This window comes from Salmo salar, chromosome ssa02, assembly GCF_905237065.1.
Source record: "Salmo salar chromosome ssa02, Ssal_v3.1, whole genome shotgun sequence".
In the NCBI taxonomy this organism is placed as follows: domain Eukaryota; kingdom Metazoa; phylum Chordata; class Actinopteri; order Salmoniformes; family Salmonidae; genus Salmo; species Salmo salar.
Genome location: NC_059443.1, coordinates 15,717,545 through 15,735,805, shown reverse-complemented (window position 1 = coordinate 15,735,805; position 18,261 = coordinate 15,717,545). Strand labels below are relative to the sequence as shown.

The window sequence follows — 18,261 nt, the reverse complement described above, 5'->3', positions numbered from 1 at the left end:
TAATAACATGCTCCCACACTACACACCCTGTAATAACATGCTCCCACACTGCACACCCTGTAATAACATGCTCCCACACTGCACACCCTGTAATAACATGCTCCCACACTACACACCCTGTAACAACATGCTCCCACACTACACACCCTGTAATAACACGCTCCCACACTACACACCCTGTAATAACATGCTCCCACACTACACACCCTGTAATAACATGCTCCCACACTGCACACCCTGTAATAACATGCTCCCACACTACACACCCTGTAATAACATGCTCCCACACTGCACACCCTGTAATAACATGCTCCCACACTACACACCCTGTAATAACATGCTCCCACACTACACACCCTGTAATAACATTCTCCCCACACTGCACACCCTGTAATAACATGCTCCCACACTGCACACCCTGTAATAACATGCTCCCACACTGCACACCCTGTAATATGCTCCCACACTGCACACCCTGTAATAACATGCTCCCACACTACACACCCTGCAATAACATGCTCCCACACTGCACACCCTGCAACAACATGCTCCCACACTACACACCCTGCAATAACATGCTCCCACACTGCACACCCTGTAATAACATGCTCCCACACTACACACTCTGCAACAACATGCTCCCACACTGCACACCCTGTAATAACATGCTCCCACACTACACACCCTGCAATAACATGCTCCCACTGCACACCCTGTAATAACATGCTCCCACACTACACACTCTGCAACAACATGCTCCCACACTACACACCCTGCAATAACATGCTCCCACACTACACACCCTGTAATAACATGCTCCCACACTGCACACTCTGCAACAACATGCTCCCACACTACACACTCTGCAACAACATGCTCCCACACTACACACCCTGCAATAACATGCTCCCACACTACACACCCTGCAATAACATGCTCCCACACTACACACCCTGCAACAACATGCTCCCCACACTACACACCCTGCAACAACATGCTCCCCACACTACACACCCTGTAATAACATGCTTCCACACTACACACCCTGCAACAACATGCTCCCACACTACACACCCTGCAACAACATGCTCCCACACTACACACCCTGCAACAACATGCTCCCACACTACACACCCTGCAACAACATGCTCCCACACTACACACCCTGTAATAACACGCTCCCACACTACACACCCTGTAATAACACGCTCCCACACTACACACCCTGTAATAACACGCTCCCACACTACACACCCTGTAATAACACGCTCCCACACTACACACCCTGTAATAACACGCTCCCACACTACACACCCTGTAATAACACGCTCCCACACTACACACACTGTAATAACACGCTCCCACACTACACACACTGTAATAACACGCTCCCACACTACACACACTGTAATAACACGCTCCCACACTACACACACTGTAATAACACGCTCCCCACACTACACACCCTGTAATAACATGCTCCCACACTACACACCCTGTAATAACTTGCTCCCACACTACACACCCTGTAATAACATGCTCCCACACTACACACCCTGTAATAACATGCTCCCACACTACACACCCTGTAATAACATGCTCCCCACACTACACACCCTGTAATGAGATGCTCCCACACTACACACCCTGTAATAACAAGCTCCCACACTACACACCCTGTAATAACACGCTCCCACACTACACACCCTGTAATAACACGCTCCCACACTACACACCCTGTAATAACACGCTCCCACACTACACACCCTGTAATAACACGCTCCCAAACTACACACCCTGTAATAACACGCTCCCAAACTACACACCCTGTAATAACACGCGCCCCACACTACACACCCTGTAATAACATGCGCCCCACACTACACACCCTGTAATAACATGCTCCCACACTACACACCCTGTAATAACTTGCTCCCACACTACACACCGTGTAACAACATGCTCCCACACTACACACCGTGTAACAACATGCTCCCACACTACACACCGTGTAACAACATGCTCCCACACTACACACCGTGTAACAACATGCTCCCACACTACACACCGTGTAACAACATGCTCCCACACTACACACCGTGTAACAACATGCTCCCACACTACACACCGTGTAACAACATGCTCCCACACTACACACCGTGTAACATGCTCCCACACTACACACCGTGTAACATGCTCCCACACTACACACCGTGTAACATGCTCCCACACTACACACCGTGTAACAACATGCTCCCACACTACACACCGTGTAACAACATGCTCCCACACTACACACCGTGTAACAACATGCTCCCACACTACACACCGTGTCAACATGCTCCCACACTACACACCGTGTAACAACATGCTCCCACACTACACACCGTGTAATAACATGCTCCCCACACTACACACCGTGTAACAACATGCTCCCACACTACACACCGTGTAACAACATGCTCCCACACTACACACCGTGTAACAACATGCTCCCACACTACACACCCTCTAATAACATGATCCCACACTACACACCCTGTAATAATATGCTCCCACACTACACACCCTGTAATAACATGCTCCCACACTACACACACTGTAATAACATGCTCCCCACACTACACACCGTGTAACATGCTCCCACACTACACACCGTGTAACATGCTCCCACACTACACACCGTGTAACATGCTCCCACACTACACACCGTGTAACATGCTCCCACACTACACACCGTGTAACAACATGCTCCCACACTACACACCGTGTAACAACATGCTCCCACACTACACACCGTGTAACAACATGCTCCCACACTACACACCGTGTAACAACATGCTCCCACACTACACACCGTGTAACATGCTCCCACACTACACACCGTGTAACATGCTCCCACACTACACACCGTGTAACATGCTCCCACACTACACACCGTGTAACAACATGCTCCCACACTACACACCGTGTAACAACATGCTCCCACACTACACACCCTGTAATAACATGCTCTCACATTACACACCCTGTAATAACATGCTCCCTACACTACACAACATGCTCCCTACACTACACACCCTGTAACAACATGCTCCCCACACTACACACCCTGTAATAACATTCTCCCTACACTACACACCCTGTAATAACATTCTCCCTACACTACACATCCTGTAATAACATGCTCCCACACTACACACCCTGTAATAACATGCTCCCACACTACACTCCCTGTAATAACATGCTCCCACACTACACACCCTGTAACAACATGCCCGCCACACTACACACCCTGTAACAACATGCTCCCACACTGCACACCCTGTAACAACATGCTCCCACACTGCACACCCTGTAACAACATGCTCCCACACTGCACACCCTGTAACAACATGCTCCCACACTACACACCCTGTAATAACATGCTCCCACACTACACACCCTGTAATACCATGCTCCCCACACTACACACCCTGTAATACCATGCTCCCCACAACACACACCCTGTAACAACACGCTCCCACACTACACACCCTGTAACAACACGCTCCCACACTACACACCCTGCAACAACACGCTCCCACACTACACACCCTGCAACAACACGCTCCCACACTACACACCCTGTAATAACACGCTCCCACACTACACACCCTGTAATAACACGCTACCCACACTACACACCCTGTAATAACACGCTCCCACACTACACACCCTGTAATAACACGCTCCCTACACTACACACCCTGTAACAACACGCTCCCACACTACACACCCTGCAACAACACGCTCCCACACTACACACCCTGCAACAACATGCTCCGAGAGAATCACATATCCTGGCAGGCAGAGGGACAGGTGAATGCTAAAGTAGTAAGGTTACTGCTGGGAATCCTACGCAATCAAAGCCCTAACTGTTTAAATGATGACACAAATAATTTGTCATGACGTATTGTCTTGTTGATCTGCTTTAATGAAACTGCTACATGCTGGTAACTGTTCCCAGGTGAAGAGCTGCAGTCCCGGTCTTGTCCTGTAGATGGAGACACACCCAAACAGACTGCAGCTTGGATCAGTTGTAGTTTGCCATGACCACTACCTGGATCAGGCCTTTATACATCCTCCTTATCATTCATCTTAGAATTAAACTGATCCTAGGCCTGTGGTTACATATAACTAACTGGAGAGTTTGGGTCAGAGCTCAGGTTACAGCTCTGCCATGTTTCTGTGCAGTTCCTTATTGCTGTTCTTGTCTATGTTCTATACCCGTGTTTAACCTTAATAAAGACAACATGGCCACTTTAACAAACATCCTGTTCTCTGTCTGGCCTCTGCATGGGAAGTGCGTTGGTGTGTGTGTGGGTGGGTGTGTCAGGTGAATCAAGAGAAACCGGTGCATAAACAGGATCAGGTAGAGTGAGCGAGAATGTGGGTGGGGTCATAGTGTTATACAATGCTAATTCTGCCCTCAGGGGGTCCTAGTGCTTCTTGTTTTCCCTCTTCCTCTACCCTCATCTCCCTCTCTCTCCCTCCATTCTTTACTGCTAGAATTACCTCTGTTTCAGGATGACAATAGTACTGTGAGAGAAGGTGTGTGAGGGACAGAGTCAGTACACCGTGGCAGGGAGTTCTCAGTGTTCCTCCTCCAGCCACATTCTGTCAACAGCGGCCTCACCTTAGCAGTACGAGAGAGGTGTGGGAGTGTGTGAACGCAGAAAATCACAGACCCACTCATCATAGGTTCTTCACTCCAATTTGATCACTTGATTGTTGTAATGAATTCGCAGACAGTGCGTTTGATTTGTAATCAATGAGTTTCCCAGACAGGCTTGTTCCACATGTTCTATTTATTAGAGTGTCAGTGTGGTCACAGGAGAGTTCCCTGGACAGCCAGGGACCCACAGTCACAGCAGACATCAATGTATTACATCATTAACGTATTACATCATCATGGGCCATTTATAGCTCTACGGTCTAATCTGGCCTTCATGGGAGTAAAACACACTGAGTTTCAATAGTCTGAAGCGCAGTCGTCTCCTTGCCTCATCTCCTCGCCTCCCCTCCTTAGTCTGCACTGATCTGAAAACTCATGATAGATGAGAACAATATGTCCTTTTATGTCAGTGAAGTAGACTGTTGAGATGCAGGCACAGTGACATTACAGTAAGGAATCAGAGAGCACAGTGGTAAATCTCCATCACAGTGAGTTGGGACCAAGCTGGGTAAGGCAATAGACAGTGGTGGAAAAAGTACTCAATTGTCATACTTGAGTAAAAGTGAAGATAATAGAAAATGACTTTAGTAAAAGTCTAAAAGTATCTGGTTTTAAATGTCCTTAAGTACAGTGGTGGAAAAAGTACTCAACTGTCGTAAAAAAAAGTCAATTCATTTACAAATGCAGTATTGTATTTTCGTGAGTCCGCCAGATCTGAGGCAGTAGGGATTACAACGCGTTATATTGATAGGTGTGTGAATTGGACCATATTACTGTCCAGCCTGAGCATTCAAAATGTAACTTGTAATTTTAGGTGTCAGGGAAAATGTATGGAGTAAAAAGTACATTGTTTTATTTAGGAACGTAATGGATAGTCAAAAATATAAATAGTAAAGTACAGATACCCCCCAAAAATGACTTAAGTAGTATTTTAAAGTATTTTTACTTAAGTACTTTACACCACCGGCAACAGGAATAGCAATCTCCTGGCTCTGGGCTCAGCTTGGCGTCATATACAAAAGGCAAGGGTGGAGTGGAACTAGGCAAACATAAACAGGTTAGATGGGAGGGGTGTGGGAGTGATTCAGCATTTGACTAACTACATGTAACCTTTATGTCAGACACTATGCTGTTGATATACAGTATAATCTGTATAGTCATCTGATTGGTTAGCAGTGCTTTATATTTGCCATAACATGTAAACATCTGAGTGTAGCTAGCACTACTAACTTCTTCATGCAGGAGGCTTCCTAATACAACGTTCTAGTATTGGATTGTAAAAGTATAGAAAGTATAAAGAAATAAAATGTAATTTAACGTTTTTAGACAGACAGTATAAAATATATACATATACGTATCTAGAGAGAGTAGTGCAGTATGCACATTCCTCTCTCTCTCTCTCTCTCTCTCTCTCTCTCTCACACACACATCCACACGCACGTATACACACACACACACACGTACACGCATTCACAAGCACTTACACACATACACAAATGCATGCAAGTCCTGAAGAAAGGTTCAGATCAATAATTAGTACTAAACGCAGCTCTACTTCTAACAGACGTCTCCTGAAGTGGTTGTAACATCTTAGAACGTCTCTAGAAAGCTTTAAAAAAAGAATAAAAAAAATACTATTTTTAAAATACTATGTGCAATATAGAGCTGCTGCTGTTTGGCTGAGCCAAAGCTCTGATATAAAATACATTTCTGCTCTCATGCATATACACTGTACATACCACAAAACTCAGACAGGGAACACACATCAGAGCTGGAGGCCAGGACATTACCCCACATGTCCTTTGGGGGGGGGGCGTGCGTGCGCGCATGTGTGTATTGTATTGTGTGATATTGTGGTGCAGGGGTGTCAAACTTTCGGCACAGTTTAATATAGTATGTCTTATATATAAAAATGTTTGAAATATAACCACTTTTCACTGTGGCCCTCCAGATCTGGGTGAAACCCCAATGTGGCCCTTGGCCCTCCTGGTATAGTGTGTGGGTAGTGAGTGACAGTGTGTGGATCTTTGAGCCTTCTACAGCATATTTAGGTCCAGGTAGTGCCCTCCCTGCCTGGTCAGGAGAGGGGGGAAGGGCATCAGAGCATCACCGCTGCTGGACTGACCAATCATACTGCTCAGTCCAGGCAATGCCTCCATAGGACTCTACAGAGAGAGGGAGAGAGGCAGGGAGAGAGAGAGGGCGAGGAAGATAGAGAGAGGAAGTGAAAAGAGAGAAAACGTCAGTACAAGGAAAGGAGTCCATGTGGTTTGAAGGTTTCTTGTCCCAGCACCAGAGGATTCCATCACCTAGTCCACCAGCTCCCCACCTGACACTAGTACAGCAGTGATAACACTATCTAGCACACTACAACGCCCCAGGGAGGAAAGGGGAACACACCATGGAAGGGCTGAGTCAGACAGCACCAGGTAGAAATTGACCATATAGAACAGGTACAGTTCTAGGTTCCACCAGAGAATGTGGTTAGAGCGTTGGGCCTGTAACCAAAATGGTTGCTAGGTCGAATCCCCGAGCTGACAAGGTATAAATCTGTCGTTCTGCCCCTGAACAAGGCGGTTAACCCACTGTTCCTTGGCCATCATTGTAAATAAGAATTTGTTCTTAACTGACTTACCTAGTTAAATAAAATAAAAATCTGATCCTAGATCTGAGGTTAGGATTGGGTGTGTGGTGTATTCTGATCCTAGAGGTTCGGATTGGGTTTGTGGGGTAATCTGATCTGCACTGTAAAAATACTGATGTCAAGAAGGAAATCAGCTGGAATAGGATTGTGAGTTTTCTCAACAAGAATGTTGTTTAACAAACTCACAATCCTATTGCAGCTGGTTGCCACAGATCTAGGATCAGATTATCCAACTCACTCAATCCTAACCACAGATCTAGGATCAGATTACCACACACACACACACACACACACACACACAATCCAAATGTGAACCATCAGGGGGTAAAAGACATCTGATCCTGGACCAGTGGTTGGGGGGGAACTTCTACTCTGTGTCCCGATCAACACAACATTCTCTGTTGGAACCATCATCTTTTTTTACAGTGTGTGGTTTGGGGCATTAAAATCCCCCCTAGCTAGACTCTACCCCGTGACCCCCTAGTAACCCGGAATCTCAAACCACACCCACAACCACGTCGTCCCGGAGACGAAGGAAAGGAGAAACACGCCCCATGACCCTGTCAGCCAATCCTTACCTTCCGCCTGCCTAGGACACACCCCTTAAATACACACCCACTCTTTGGGCTGCATGAGCAGGGTCCGGGAGGGATCGTGATCGTGCATGTTAGCATGAGCGTGCACAAGGCCATCCTCAGTAGCGTACTATAGTGTTGAAGGGGACAGAGACACAGCGGACTGAGACAGAGACAGGCTGGGCTGTGTGTTCAGAAGAGTCAGCCTTTACAAGATGCTTACTGCTGATTTATCTACAGTATATAGTATCACCTCAACTTCCAAACTAATGTTCATGAGCACAGGCTGAACTCACTGGCTATTTCCTAGTGTATCAGTGAGGAGCAGCCTCTTGTAAATCAAGTCCATGCAGGCAGTGGAGATCCACCCAACAGAATGCCTGTGGGTGTTTGTGAGGGAGGGAACAGAACAGGAAGGGTAGACTTGACTAACTTGTTTGATAGCCTCCAGGCAGACACAGTGGATACCTGACAGTGTAGTACACTCCTCCATTAGCAGATTTGAATACTTCCTTTGGATCGACCGTGAGACATGAGAGGACACGGCAACACATACTATACCGGTCACCTTACACACACACACACACTTTCTCTAACACACATGAACGTACACACAGTCTTGTATATCTAAGCGTGTGGGGACACACAACTCAGTCTCATTCAAAATCCTATTTTTCCTAACCCCTAAACCTACCCTAACCTTAACCCTAACCTTAACGCCGAAACCTAACCCCTAACCCTAAAACTAACCCTAGCTCCTAAACCTAAACCTAATTCTAACATGCTGACCAGACCGGGCATGTCGCGTGCGCGAGCGTCGCAAAATAAATTTAGAAATCCATGTTATTCAATTATTGCACCCACACTGCTCGCGCGCGCCAACGAGCGTCTGCGATGCCAAGGGCTAAAATAGAACTCCTTTCTATTTCTGACGCAGATCGCGCTGCAAGTCCTGCCTCTCCCATCTCCTCATTGGTTTATAGAAGCAGGTACCCACGTGCCATCTCCTCATTGGTTATACCCACATGGGTGATTGAAAGACGAACTGTTTTGCTGGTTGTCGTGGTAATACTATGAAAGTGTAGATGCCAATCACCATATAAATTCAAAGATGAAAAAGCCTGGAAGGAGGAGAGATGACTAGAAACATTTACATTTACAATTCGGTTGGCCGTTTTATGTGTGGATTAATTGTCGGAGTAGAGGACCTTGTGCATTTCAGGTAAAATAACAACTCAATGTTTATATCCCAGGACAAATTAGCTAGCAACAGCAAGCTAGCTAAATAGGACAAATTAGCTAGCAAGTGCAAGCTAACTAGCTAAATTGCCATACATGTTTAATGCTTTTCGACATGTCCCCAAATTAATGTCATTGGTTCAGAGTTTGTTTTGCTTTTTTAACCTGCGTGTCGTGATCGCGTTTGGTGTAGGGGGACAAAATAAATGTATGCACGATGGTGCACGTGCGCAGCCGGTTTGGGTTCCGTGTTACCCTAACAATAAACCTCCTAGAAATAGCATTTCACCTTGTGGGGACTAACAACATGTTTGTTTACTATTCTTGTGGGGACTTCTCTTCCCCACAAGTATAGTTAAACACGTCCAAGTGCACACACACACACACACACACACACACACACACACACACACACACACACACACACACACACACACACACACACACACACACTGTTTACCTGGTATCCCTGAATGGTGTTGAGCAGTTCTTTATAGGCGAGGCCATGCATACGGACCACTCCCCCAGGGGAGGGCAGGGGGGTGGGGGAGGGGTAGTACCCTATAGTGTTGGGAGAACCTGGGGGGCTGGAGAGAGGGAGGGGAGAAGAGAGGAGAGGAGAGAGAGAGGGTGAGAAGAGAGGAGAGAGAGAGGGAGAAGAGAGGAGAGAGGGTGAGGAGAGAGATAGGGTGAGAAGAGAGGAGAGAGAGGGAGAAGAAAGTGTGAAGCGAGGAGAGAGAGGGGGAGAGGAGAGAGAGAGGGAGAAGAGAGGAGAGAGAGGACAGAGAGAGGGAGAAGAGCGTGAGAAGAGAGGAGAGAGAGAGGGCGAAGAGAGGAAAGAGGGAGAAGAGAGTGAGAAGAGAGGAGAGAGAGGGTGAGAAGAGAGTGAGGGGGAGATATAAGGAGTGAGTTGGAGAGGCCATAACAAACAGAGCATTATACATCCTGAAATGACATGAGGTGTGTGTGCTTAGAGTCATACAGTAAATATCTGTTAATAAGGAAAAAACACACAATTTCACATGTGGAAAATCATGTGAAAATGTGTTTTTTGTAACACTTCATGTGTTTTCACTTGTAGTTTCATGTTATCACATGTTGCTTTACATGTTGTCACATTATCACATTAACTTCATATAAGATCACATGAAAACGTTTTTGGAAAACGTCACGTGTTCACGTGAACTCCATGTGGTTTTTCCATCAGGGATATCACATCCAAATGAACGTCAATGCTGAGGAGGAGGGGAGGGGAAGGGGGAGGGGGAGGGGGAGGGGAGGGGAAGGGGGAGGGGGAGGGGAGGGGAAGGGGGAGGGGAGGAGAGAGAGGTCATTGTGGTCTTAGTGCTGTTTGCTCTTCCGTCTGATACCACACTACTGTTCAGTTATTAACTACCCTTGTGTATGTCCCCTCCCTCCCAGCCCCCAAGGCACTTACAGGATATGACTGGATGGTTTATGGGGCTAACACTTCTTATCTGGGGCACTGATATCATTAACTACCCTTGTGTATGTCCTTCCCCACAAGCCATAATAGTCCTTACCTGGGATAGTATGCAGTGTAGTTCATGTAGAGCTGAGTGCTAGCTGGGTAGTAGGCGTGTCCAGGTCCTAGGGGGCGGGGACTCAGCAGCACCTGCCCAATGGGTGGGAAGAGGCCGGCAGCCTCAGCCGGCAGGATGGAAGGGACGGGTGGGAAGGAGTAGGAGGGAGGAGACAGACCTGGGGAGGGGGGATTGGGGGTGGGGGGGGTAGTTAGACAACACGCCAAGGCAAGGACACGGAAAGGACACATGCCCAACACGGCACACAGAGAACTACAGATCCCCTGGTCCCCTCTAAAGACGGCCGCTGTAAGCAGACTACAGTGTGCTTCCCAGTCGTCTACAATGGCTGTGTGACATGGTCCGGCCGTAGTTTGTTTCTAGGAGAGGCTTCTGCAACAACCACCCTCCTCAACGAACACCTTTAGTTTCTACAGACGTGTGTTTGGGCTTGACTCCTGACCCCACTAATGACCTCACTATTACTAGACATCACAATGACTAGACATCACCATCACTACACACCATCACTACACACCAGAGCTCAATGACTAGACATCTCCATCACTACACACCAGAGCTCAATGACTAGACATCTCCATCACTACACACCAGAGCTCAATGACTAGACATCTCCATCACTACACACCAGAGCTCAATGACTAGACATCTCCATCACTACACACCAGAGCTCAATGACTAGACATCACCATCACTACACACCAGAGCTCAATGACTAGACATCTCCATCACTACACACCAGAGCTCAATGACTAGACACCACCATCACTACACACCATCACTACACACCAGAGCTCAATGACTAGACATCACCATCACTTCACACCAGAGCTCAATGACTAGACATCTCCATCACTACACACCAGAGCTCAATGACTAGACATCTCCATCACTACACACCAGAGCTCAATGACTAGACATCACCATCACTTCACACCAGAGCTCAATGACTAGACATCTCCATCACTACACACCAGAGCTCAATGACTAAACATCTCCATCATTACACACCAGAGCTCAATGACTAGACATCACCATCACTACACACCATCACTACACACCAGAGCTCAATGACTAGACATCTCCATCACTACACACCAGAGCTCAATGACTAGACATCTCCATCACTACACACCAGAGCTCAATGACTAGACATCTCCATCACTACACACCAGAGCTCAATGACTAGACATCTCCATCACTACACACCAGAGCTCAATGACTAGACATCTCCATCACTACACACCAGAGCTCAATGACTAGACATCACCATCACTACACACCATCACTTCACACCAGAGCTCAATGACTAGACATCTCCATCACTACACACCAGAGCTCAATGACTAGACATCTCCATCACTACACACCAGAGCTCAATGACTAGACATCTCCATCACTTCACACCAGAGCTCAATGACTAGACATCTCCATCACTACACACCAGAGCTCAATGACTAGACATCTCCATCACTTCAAACCAGAGCTCAATGACTAGACATCTCCATCACTACACACCAGAGCTCAATGACTAGACATCACCATCACTACACACCAGAGCTCAATGACTAGACATCTCCATCACTACACACCAGAGCTCAATGACTAGACATCACCATCACTACACACCAGAGCTCAGCTCCACCCACCTCTCCCACAGCCCCACTGATTGGACACACTCTGACTGGAAGACTCAAGCCCAATCCTAAATCAATCCTGAGTCCCTACCTTCAAGTCACTTTTGTAATATTGCTTACACACCTATCCAATACGTCCATTAAATTGGGATCCATTTGGAATTGGGCAAGAGGCCTCACACATGCCAAGCACACGTAAACCATTGGAACACACTGTTTTTAATCAGAGTGTGTGAAGAAGATGTTTACATTGAACAGTCAGTGAACTACAGATTTCTCCCCGCATGCAAATTCACCAAAGTCACACAGAATTTTCACCAATCACAAGGGGTAACACACACAAACACACACTCACACTCAGACACACACCCCAGGTTCCTACCCCTCTGGTCAGGTCAGACGCTCCTGCCCTCCCAGAGATCTAGATCAGAGAGAACCCAGACAGAAAAGAAGACAGGGGGCCAGATTTAACCTCTGACCTTTAACCCCTCACCCTTTCCTGCCCCCTGGTCTGTGGCAGCCCACCTACCCTGCGGTCCCGAAGCGCCCAGCTCCCAGCAGCACTTACGTCTGGACTTACATGGCGGCGGACTGAGCCCTGTCCCACTCCTGGTCCGGGTGTGTGTGTGAACGTGTGTGTGTGAGAGGGATCCTCCCATCAACACCAGACCCATCTCTTCAGCACTACAGGGGAACACCTCCACATAGCGGCTGTTAACCCCTCGCTTGCCAGCCTGGCCCGGACCAGACATCACCTGCTTGTGGACCCGCTGGGAGGCAGAGAAAGCCCGCTCCGCTGAACGCATCTGGATGAAACAGTCCCCTGACGGACGACCCTATGGAGATACACACACAAAGCAGGGTAACTCTAGTATCAGTACGTATAGTGTGTGTGTGTGTGTGTGTGTGTGTGTGTGTGTGTGTGTGTGTGTGTGTGTGTGTGTGTGTGTGTGTGTGTGTGTGTGTGTGTGTGTGTGTGTGTGTGTGTGTGTACCTGTTGGTTGACCACCATGTGTACTCCGTGTGGTCTGATGTCGTGTGTGTATTCTCCTAGGAAGGCCAGTATGTCCTCTATGGTGGCGGTGTAGGGCAGCCCCCTCAGCCTGAGGCAGTCCCTCACACCACCAGGAGAGGGCAACAGAGACACAGAGGGCAACATTGACACCAGGGGGGCTGGAGCCACGGCGATCAGAGGGGCTGACGTGTACCTGTTCAACACCTACACACACAGAGAGTTATACGGTTAGATGGTTATAAGTGCTGGTTCAGCAACAACATACACACATAAACAAGCATATTCTATCTGGGGTTCCTGGTTTTACTCTGGCAGGGGTATTCTGATTAAGTGTGTGTAGGTGTGTGTGTGTGTCTGTATTGAAAAGGTGTGTGTGTGTTTGTGTGTGGACAGTAGGGATCTGGCTGGTTGCCAACAGGATATCACAATGTTTACCGTCCTGGAGAGGAACTGTAACCCAGCCCCCTCAGGGTCACTCACTACCACTGAACTCTGACCTCTTGGCCTCTCACCTTCAGACATCTAAGACCACTAGAACATTTAAACCTGTACTGTGTAGGAGTCTAAAACCACTACAACATTTAAACCTGTACTGTGTAGGAGTCTAAAACCACTACAACATTTAAACCTGTACTGTGTAGGAGTCTAAAACCACTACAACATTTAAACCTGTACTGTGTAGGAGTCTAAAACCACTACAACATTTAAACCTGTACTGTGTAGGAGTCTAAAACCACTACAACATTTAAACCTGTACTGTGTAGGAGTCTAAAACCACTAGAACATTTAAACCTGTACTGTGTAGGAGTCTAAAACCACTACAACATTTAAACCTGTACTGTGTAGGAGTCTATAACCACTAGAACATGTAAACCTGTACTGTGTAGGAGTCTATAACCACTAGAACATTTAAACCTGTACTGTGTAGGAGTCTAAAACCACTACAACATTTAAACCTGTACTGTGTAGGAGTCTAAAACCACTACAACATTTAAACCTGTACTGTGTAGGAGTTTAAAACCACTAGAACATTTAAACCTGTACTGTGTAGGAGTCTAAAACCACTAGAACATTTAAACCTGTACTGTGTAGGAGTCTAAAACCACTAGAACATTTAAACCTGTACTGTGTAGGAGTCTAACCACACTACAACATTTAAACCTGTACTGTGTAGGAGTCTAATACCACTAGAACATTTAAACCTGTACTGTGTAGGAGTCTAAAACCACTAGAACATTTAAACAAGTACTGTGTAGGAGTCTAAAACCACTAGAACATTTAAACCTGTACTGTGTAGGAGTCTAAAACCACTAGAACATTTAAACCTGTACTGTGTAGGAGTCTAAAACCACTACAACATTTAAACCTGTACTGTGTAGGAGTCTAATACCACTAGAACATTTAAACCTGTACTGTGTAGGAGTCTAAGACCACTAGAACATTTAAACCTGTACTGTGTAGGAGTCTATAACCACTAGAACATTTAAACCTGTACTGTGTAGGAGTCTAAAACCACTAGAACATTTAAACCTGTACTGTGTAGGAGTCTAAAACCACTACAACATTTAAACCTGTACTGTGTAGGAGTCTAATACCACTACAACATTTAAACCTGTACTGTGTAGGAGTCTAAAACCACTAGAACATTTAAACCTGTACTGTGTAGGAGTCTAAAACCACTAGAACATTTAAACCTGTACTGTGTAGGAGTCTAAAACCACTACAACATTTAAACCTGTACTGTGTAGGAGTCTAAAACCACTAGAACATTTAAACCTGTACTGTGTAGGAGTCTAAAACCACTAGAACATTTAAACCTGTACTGTGTAGGAGTCTAAAACCACTACAACATTTAAACCTGTACTGTGTAGGAGTCTAATACCACTACAACATTTAAACCTGTACTGTGTAGGAGTATAAAACCACTAGAACATTTAAACCTGTACTGTGTAGGAGTCTAAAACCACTAGAACATTTACACCTGTACTGTGTAGGAGTCTATAACCACTAGAACATTTAAACCTGTACTGTGTAGGAGTCTAACCACACTACAACATTTAAACCTGTACTGTGTAGGAGTCTAAAACCACTAGAACATTTAAACCTGTACTGTGTAGGAGTCTAAAACCACTAGAACATTTAAACCTGTACTGTGTAGGAGTCTAAAACCACTAGAACATTTAAACCTGTACTGTGTAGGAGTCTAAAACCACTAGAACATTTAAACCTGTACTGTGTAGGAGTCTAAAACCACTACAACATTTAAACCTGTACTGTGTAGGAGTCTAAAACCACTACAACATTTAAACCTGTACTGTGTAGGAGTCTAAAACCACTAGAACATTTAAACCTGTACTGTGTAGGAGTCTAAAACCACTAGAACATTTAAACCTGTACTGTGTTGGAGTCTAAAACCACTAGAACATTTAAACCTGTACTGTGTAGGAGTCTAAAACCACTACAACATTTAAACCTGTACTGTGTAGGAGTCTAAAACCACTACAACATTTAAACCTGTACTGTGTAGGAGTCTAATACCACTACAACATTTAAACCTGTACTGTGTAGGAGTCTAAAACCACTACAACATTTAAACCTGTACTGTATAGGAATCTAAAACCACTAGAACATTTAAACCTGTACTGTGTAGGAATCTAAAACCACTAGAACATTTAAACCTGTACTGTGTAGGAGTCTAAAACCACTAGAACATTTAAACCTGTACTGTGTAGGAGTCTAAAACCACTAGAACATTTAAACCTGTACTGTGTAGGAGTCTAAAACCACTAGAACATTTAAACCTGTACTGTGTAGGAGTCTAAAACCACTAGAACATTTAAACCTGTACTGTGTAGGAGTCTAAAACCACTACAACATTTAAACCTGTACTGTGTAGGAGTCTAAAACCACTACAACATTTAAACCTGTACTGTGTAGGAGTCTAATACCACTACAACATTTAAACCTGTACTGTGTAGGAGTCTAAAACCACTACAACATTTAAACCTGTACTGTGTAGGAGTCTAAAACCACTAGAACATTTAAACCTGTACTGTGTAGGAGTCTAAAACCACTAGAACATTTAAACCTGTACTGTGTAGGAGTCTAAAACCACTAGAACATTTAAACCTGTACTGTGTAGGAGTCTAAAACCACTAGAACATTTAAACCTGTACTGTGTAGGAGTCTAAAACCACTAGAACATTTAAACCTGTACTGTGTAGGAGTCTAAAACCACTAGAACATTTAAACCTGTACTGTGTAGGAGTCTAAAACCACTAGAACATTTAAACCTGTACTGTGTAGGAGTCTAAAACCACTAGAACATTTAAACCTGTACTGTGTAGGAGTCTAAAACCACTAGAACATTTAAACCTGTACTGTGTAGGAGTCTAAAACCACTAGAACATTTAAACCTGTACTGTGTAGGAGTCTAAAACCACTAGAACATTTAAACCTGTACTGTGTAGGAGTCTAAAACCACTAGAACATTTAAACCTGTACTGTGTAGGAGTCTAAAACCACTAGAACATTTAAACCTGTACTGTGTAGGAGTCTAAAACCACTACAACATTTAAACCTGTACTGTGTAGGAGTCTAAAACCACTAGAACATTTAAACCTGTACTGTGTAGGAGTCTAAAACCACTAGAACATTTAAACCTGTACTGTGTAGGAGTCTAAAACCACTAGAACATTTAAACCTGTACTGTGTAGGAGTCTAAAACCACTAGAACATTTAAACCTGTACTGTGTAGGAGTCTAATACCACTAGAACATTTAAACCTGTACTGTGTAGGAGTCTAAAACCACTACAACATTTAAACCTGTACTGTGTAGGAGTCTAAAACCACTAGAACATTTAAACCTGTACTGTGTAGGAGTCTAAAACCACTAGAACATTTAAACCTGTACTGTGTAGGAGTCTAAAACCACTAGAACATTTAAACCTGTACTGTGTAGGAGTCTAAAACCACTAGAACATTTAAACCTGTACTGTGTAGGAGTCTAAAACCACTAGAACATTTAAACCTGTACTGTGTAGGAGTCTAAAACCACTAGAACATTTAAACCTGTACTGTGTAGGAGTCTAAAACCACTAGAACATTTAAACCTGTACTGTGTAGGAGTCTAAAACCACTAGAACATTTAAACCTGTACTGTGTAGGAGTCTAAAACCACTAGAACATTTAAACCTGTACTGTGTAGGAGTCTAAAACCACTAGAACATTTAAACCTGTACTGTGTAGGAGTCTAAAACCACTAGAACATTTAAACCTGTACTGTGTAGGAGTCTAAAACCACTAGAACATTTAAACCTGTACTGTGTAGGAGTCTAAAACCACTAGAACATTTAAACCTGTACTGTGTAGGAGTCTAAAACCACTAGAACATTTAAACCTGTACTGTGTAGGAGTCTAAAACCACTAGAACATTTAAACCTGTACTGTGTAGGAGTCTAAAACCACTAGAACATTTAAACCTGTACTGTGTAGGAGTCTAAAACCACTAGAACATTTAAACCTGTACTGTGTAGGAGTCTAAAACCACTAGAACATTTAAACCTGTACTGTGTAGGAGTCTAAAACCACTAGAACATTTAAACCTGTACTGTGTAGGAGTCTAAAACCACTAGAACATTTAAACCTGTACTGTGTAGGAGTCTAAAACCACTAGAACATTTAAACCTGTACTGTGTAGGAGTCTAAAACCACTAGAACATTTAAACCTGTACTGTGTAGGAGTCTAAAACCACTAGAACATTTAAACCTGTACTGTGTAGGAGTCTAAAACCACTAGAACATTTAAACCTGTACTGTGTAGGAGTCTAAAACCACTAGAACATTTAAACCTGTACTGTGTAGGAGTC

The 18,261-nt window shown here is 44.9% G+C and overlaps 1 protein-coding gene across 1 annotated transcript in view; it reads right to left on the bottom strand.

Annotated features, from left to right (window-relative positions):
- Positions 1-4,832: 4,832 nt before the first annotated feature.
- Positions 4,833-18,261, bottom strand: part of esrp1 (epithelial splicing regulatory protein 1) — a 26,347-nt gene continuing 12,918 nt past the window's right edge. The window contains 5 exon segments of the mRNA XM_045698392.1: positions 4,833-6,882; positions 9,636-9,762; positions 10,720-10,897; positions 12,946-13,213; positions 13,372-13,596. Coding sequence (XP_045554348.1) covers positions 6,754-6,882; positions 9,636-9,762; positions 10,720-10,897; positions 12,946-13,213; positions 13,372-13,596 — 927 coding nt within the window. The 3' untranslated portion in view covers positions 4,833-6,753.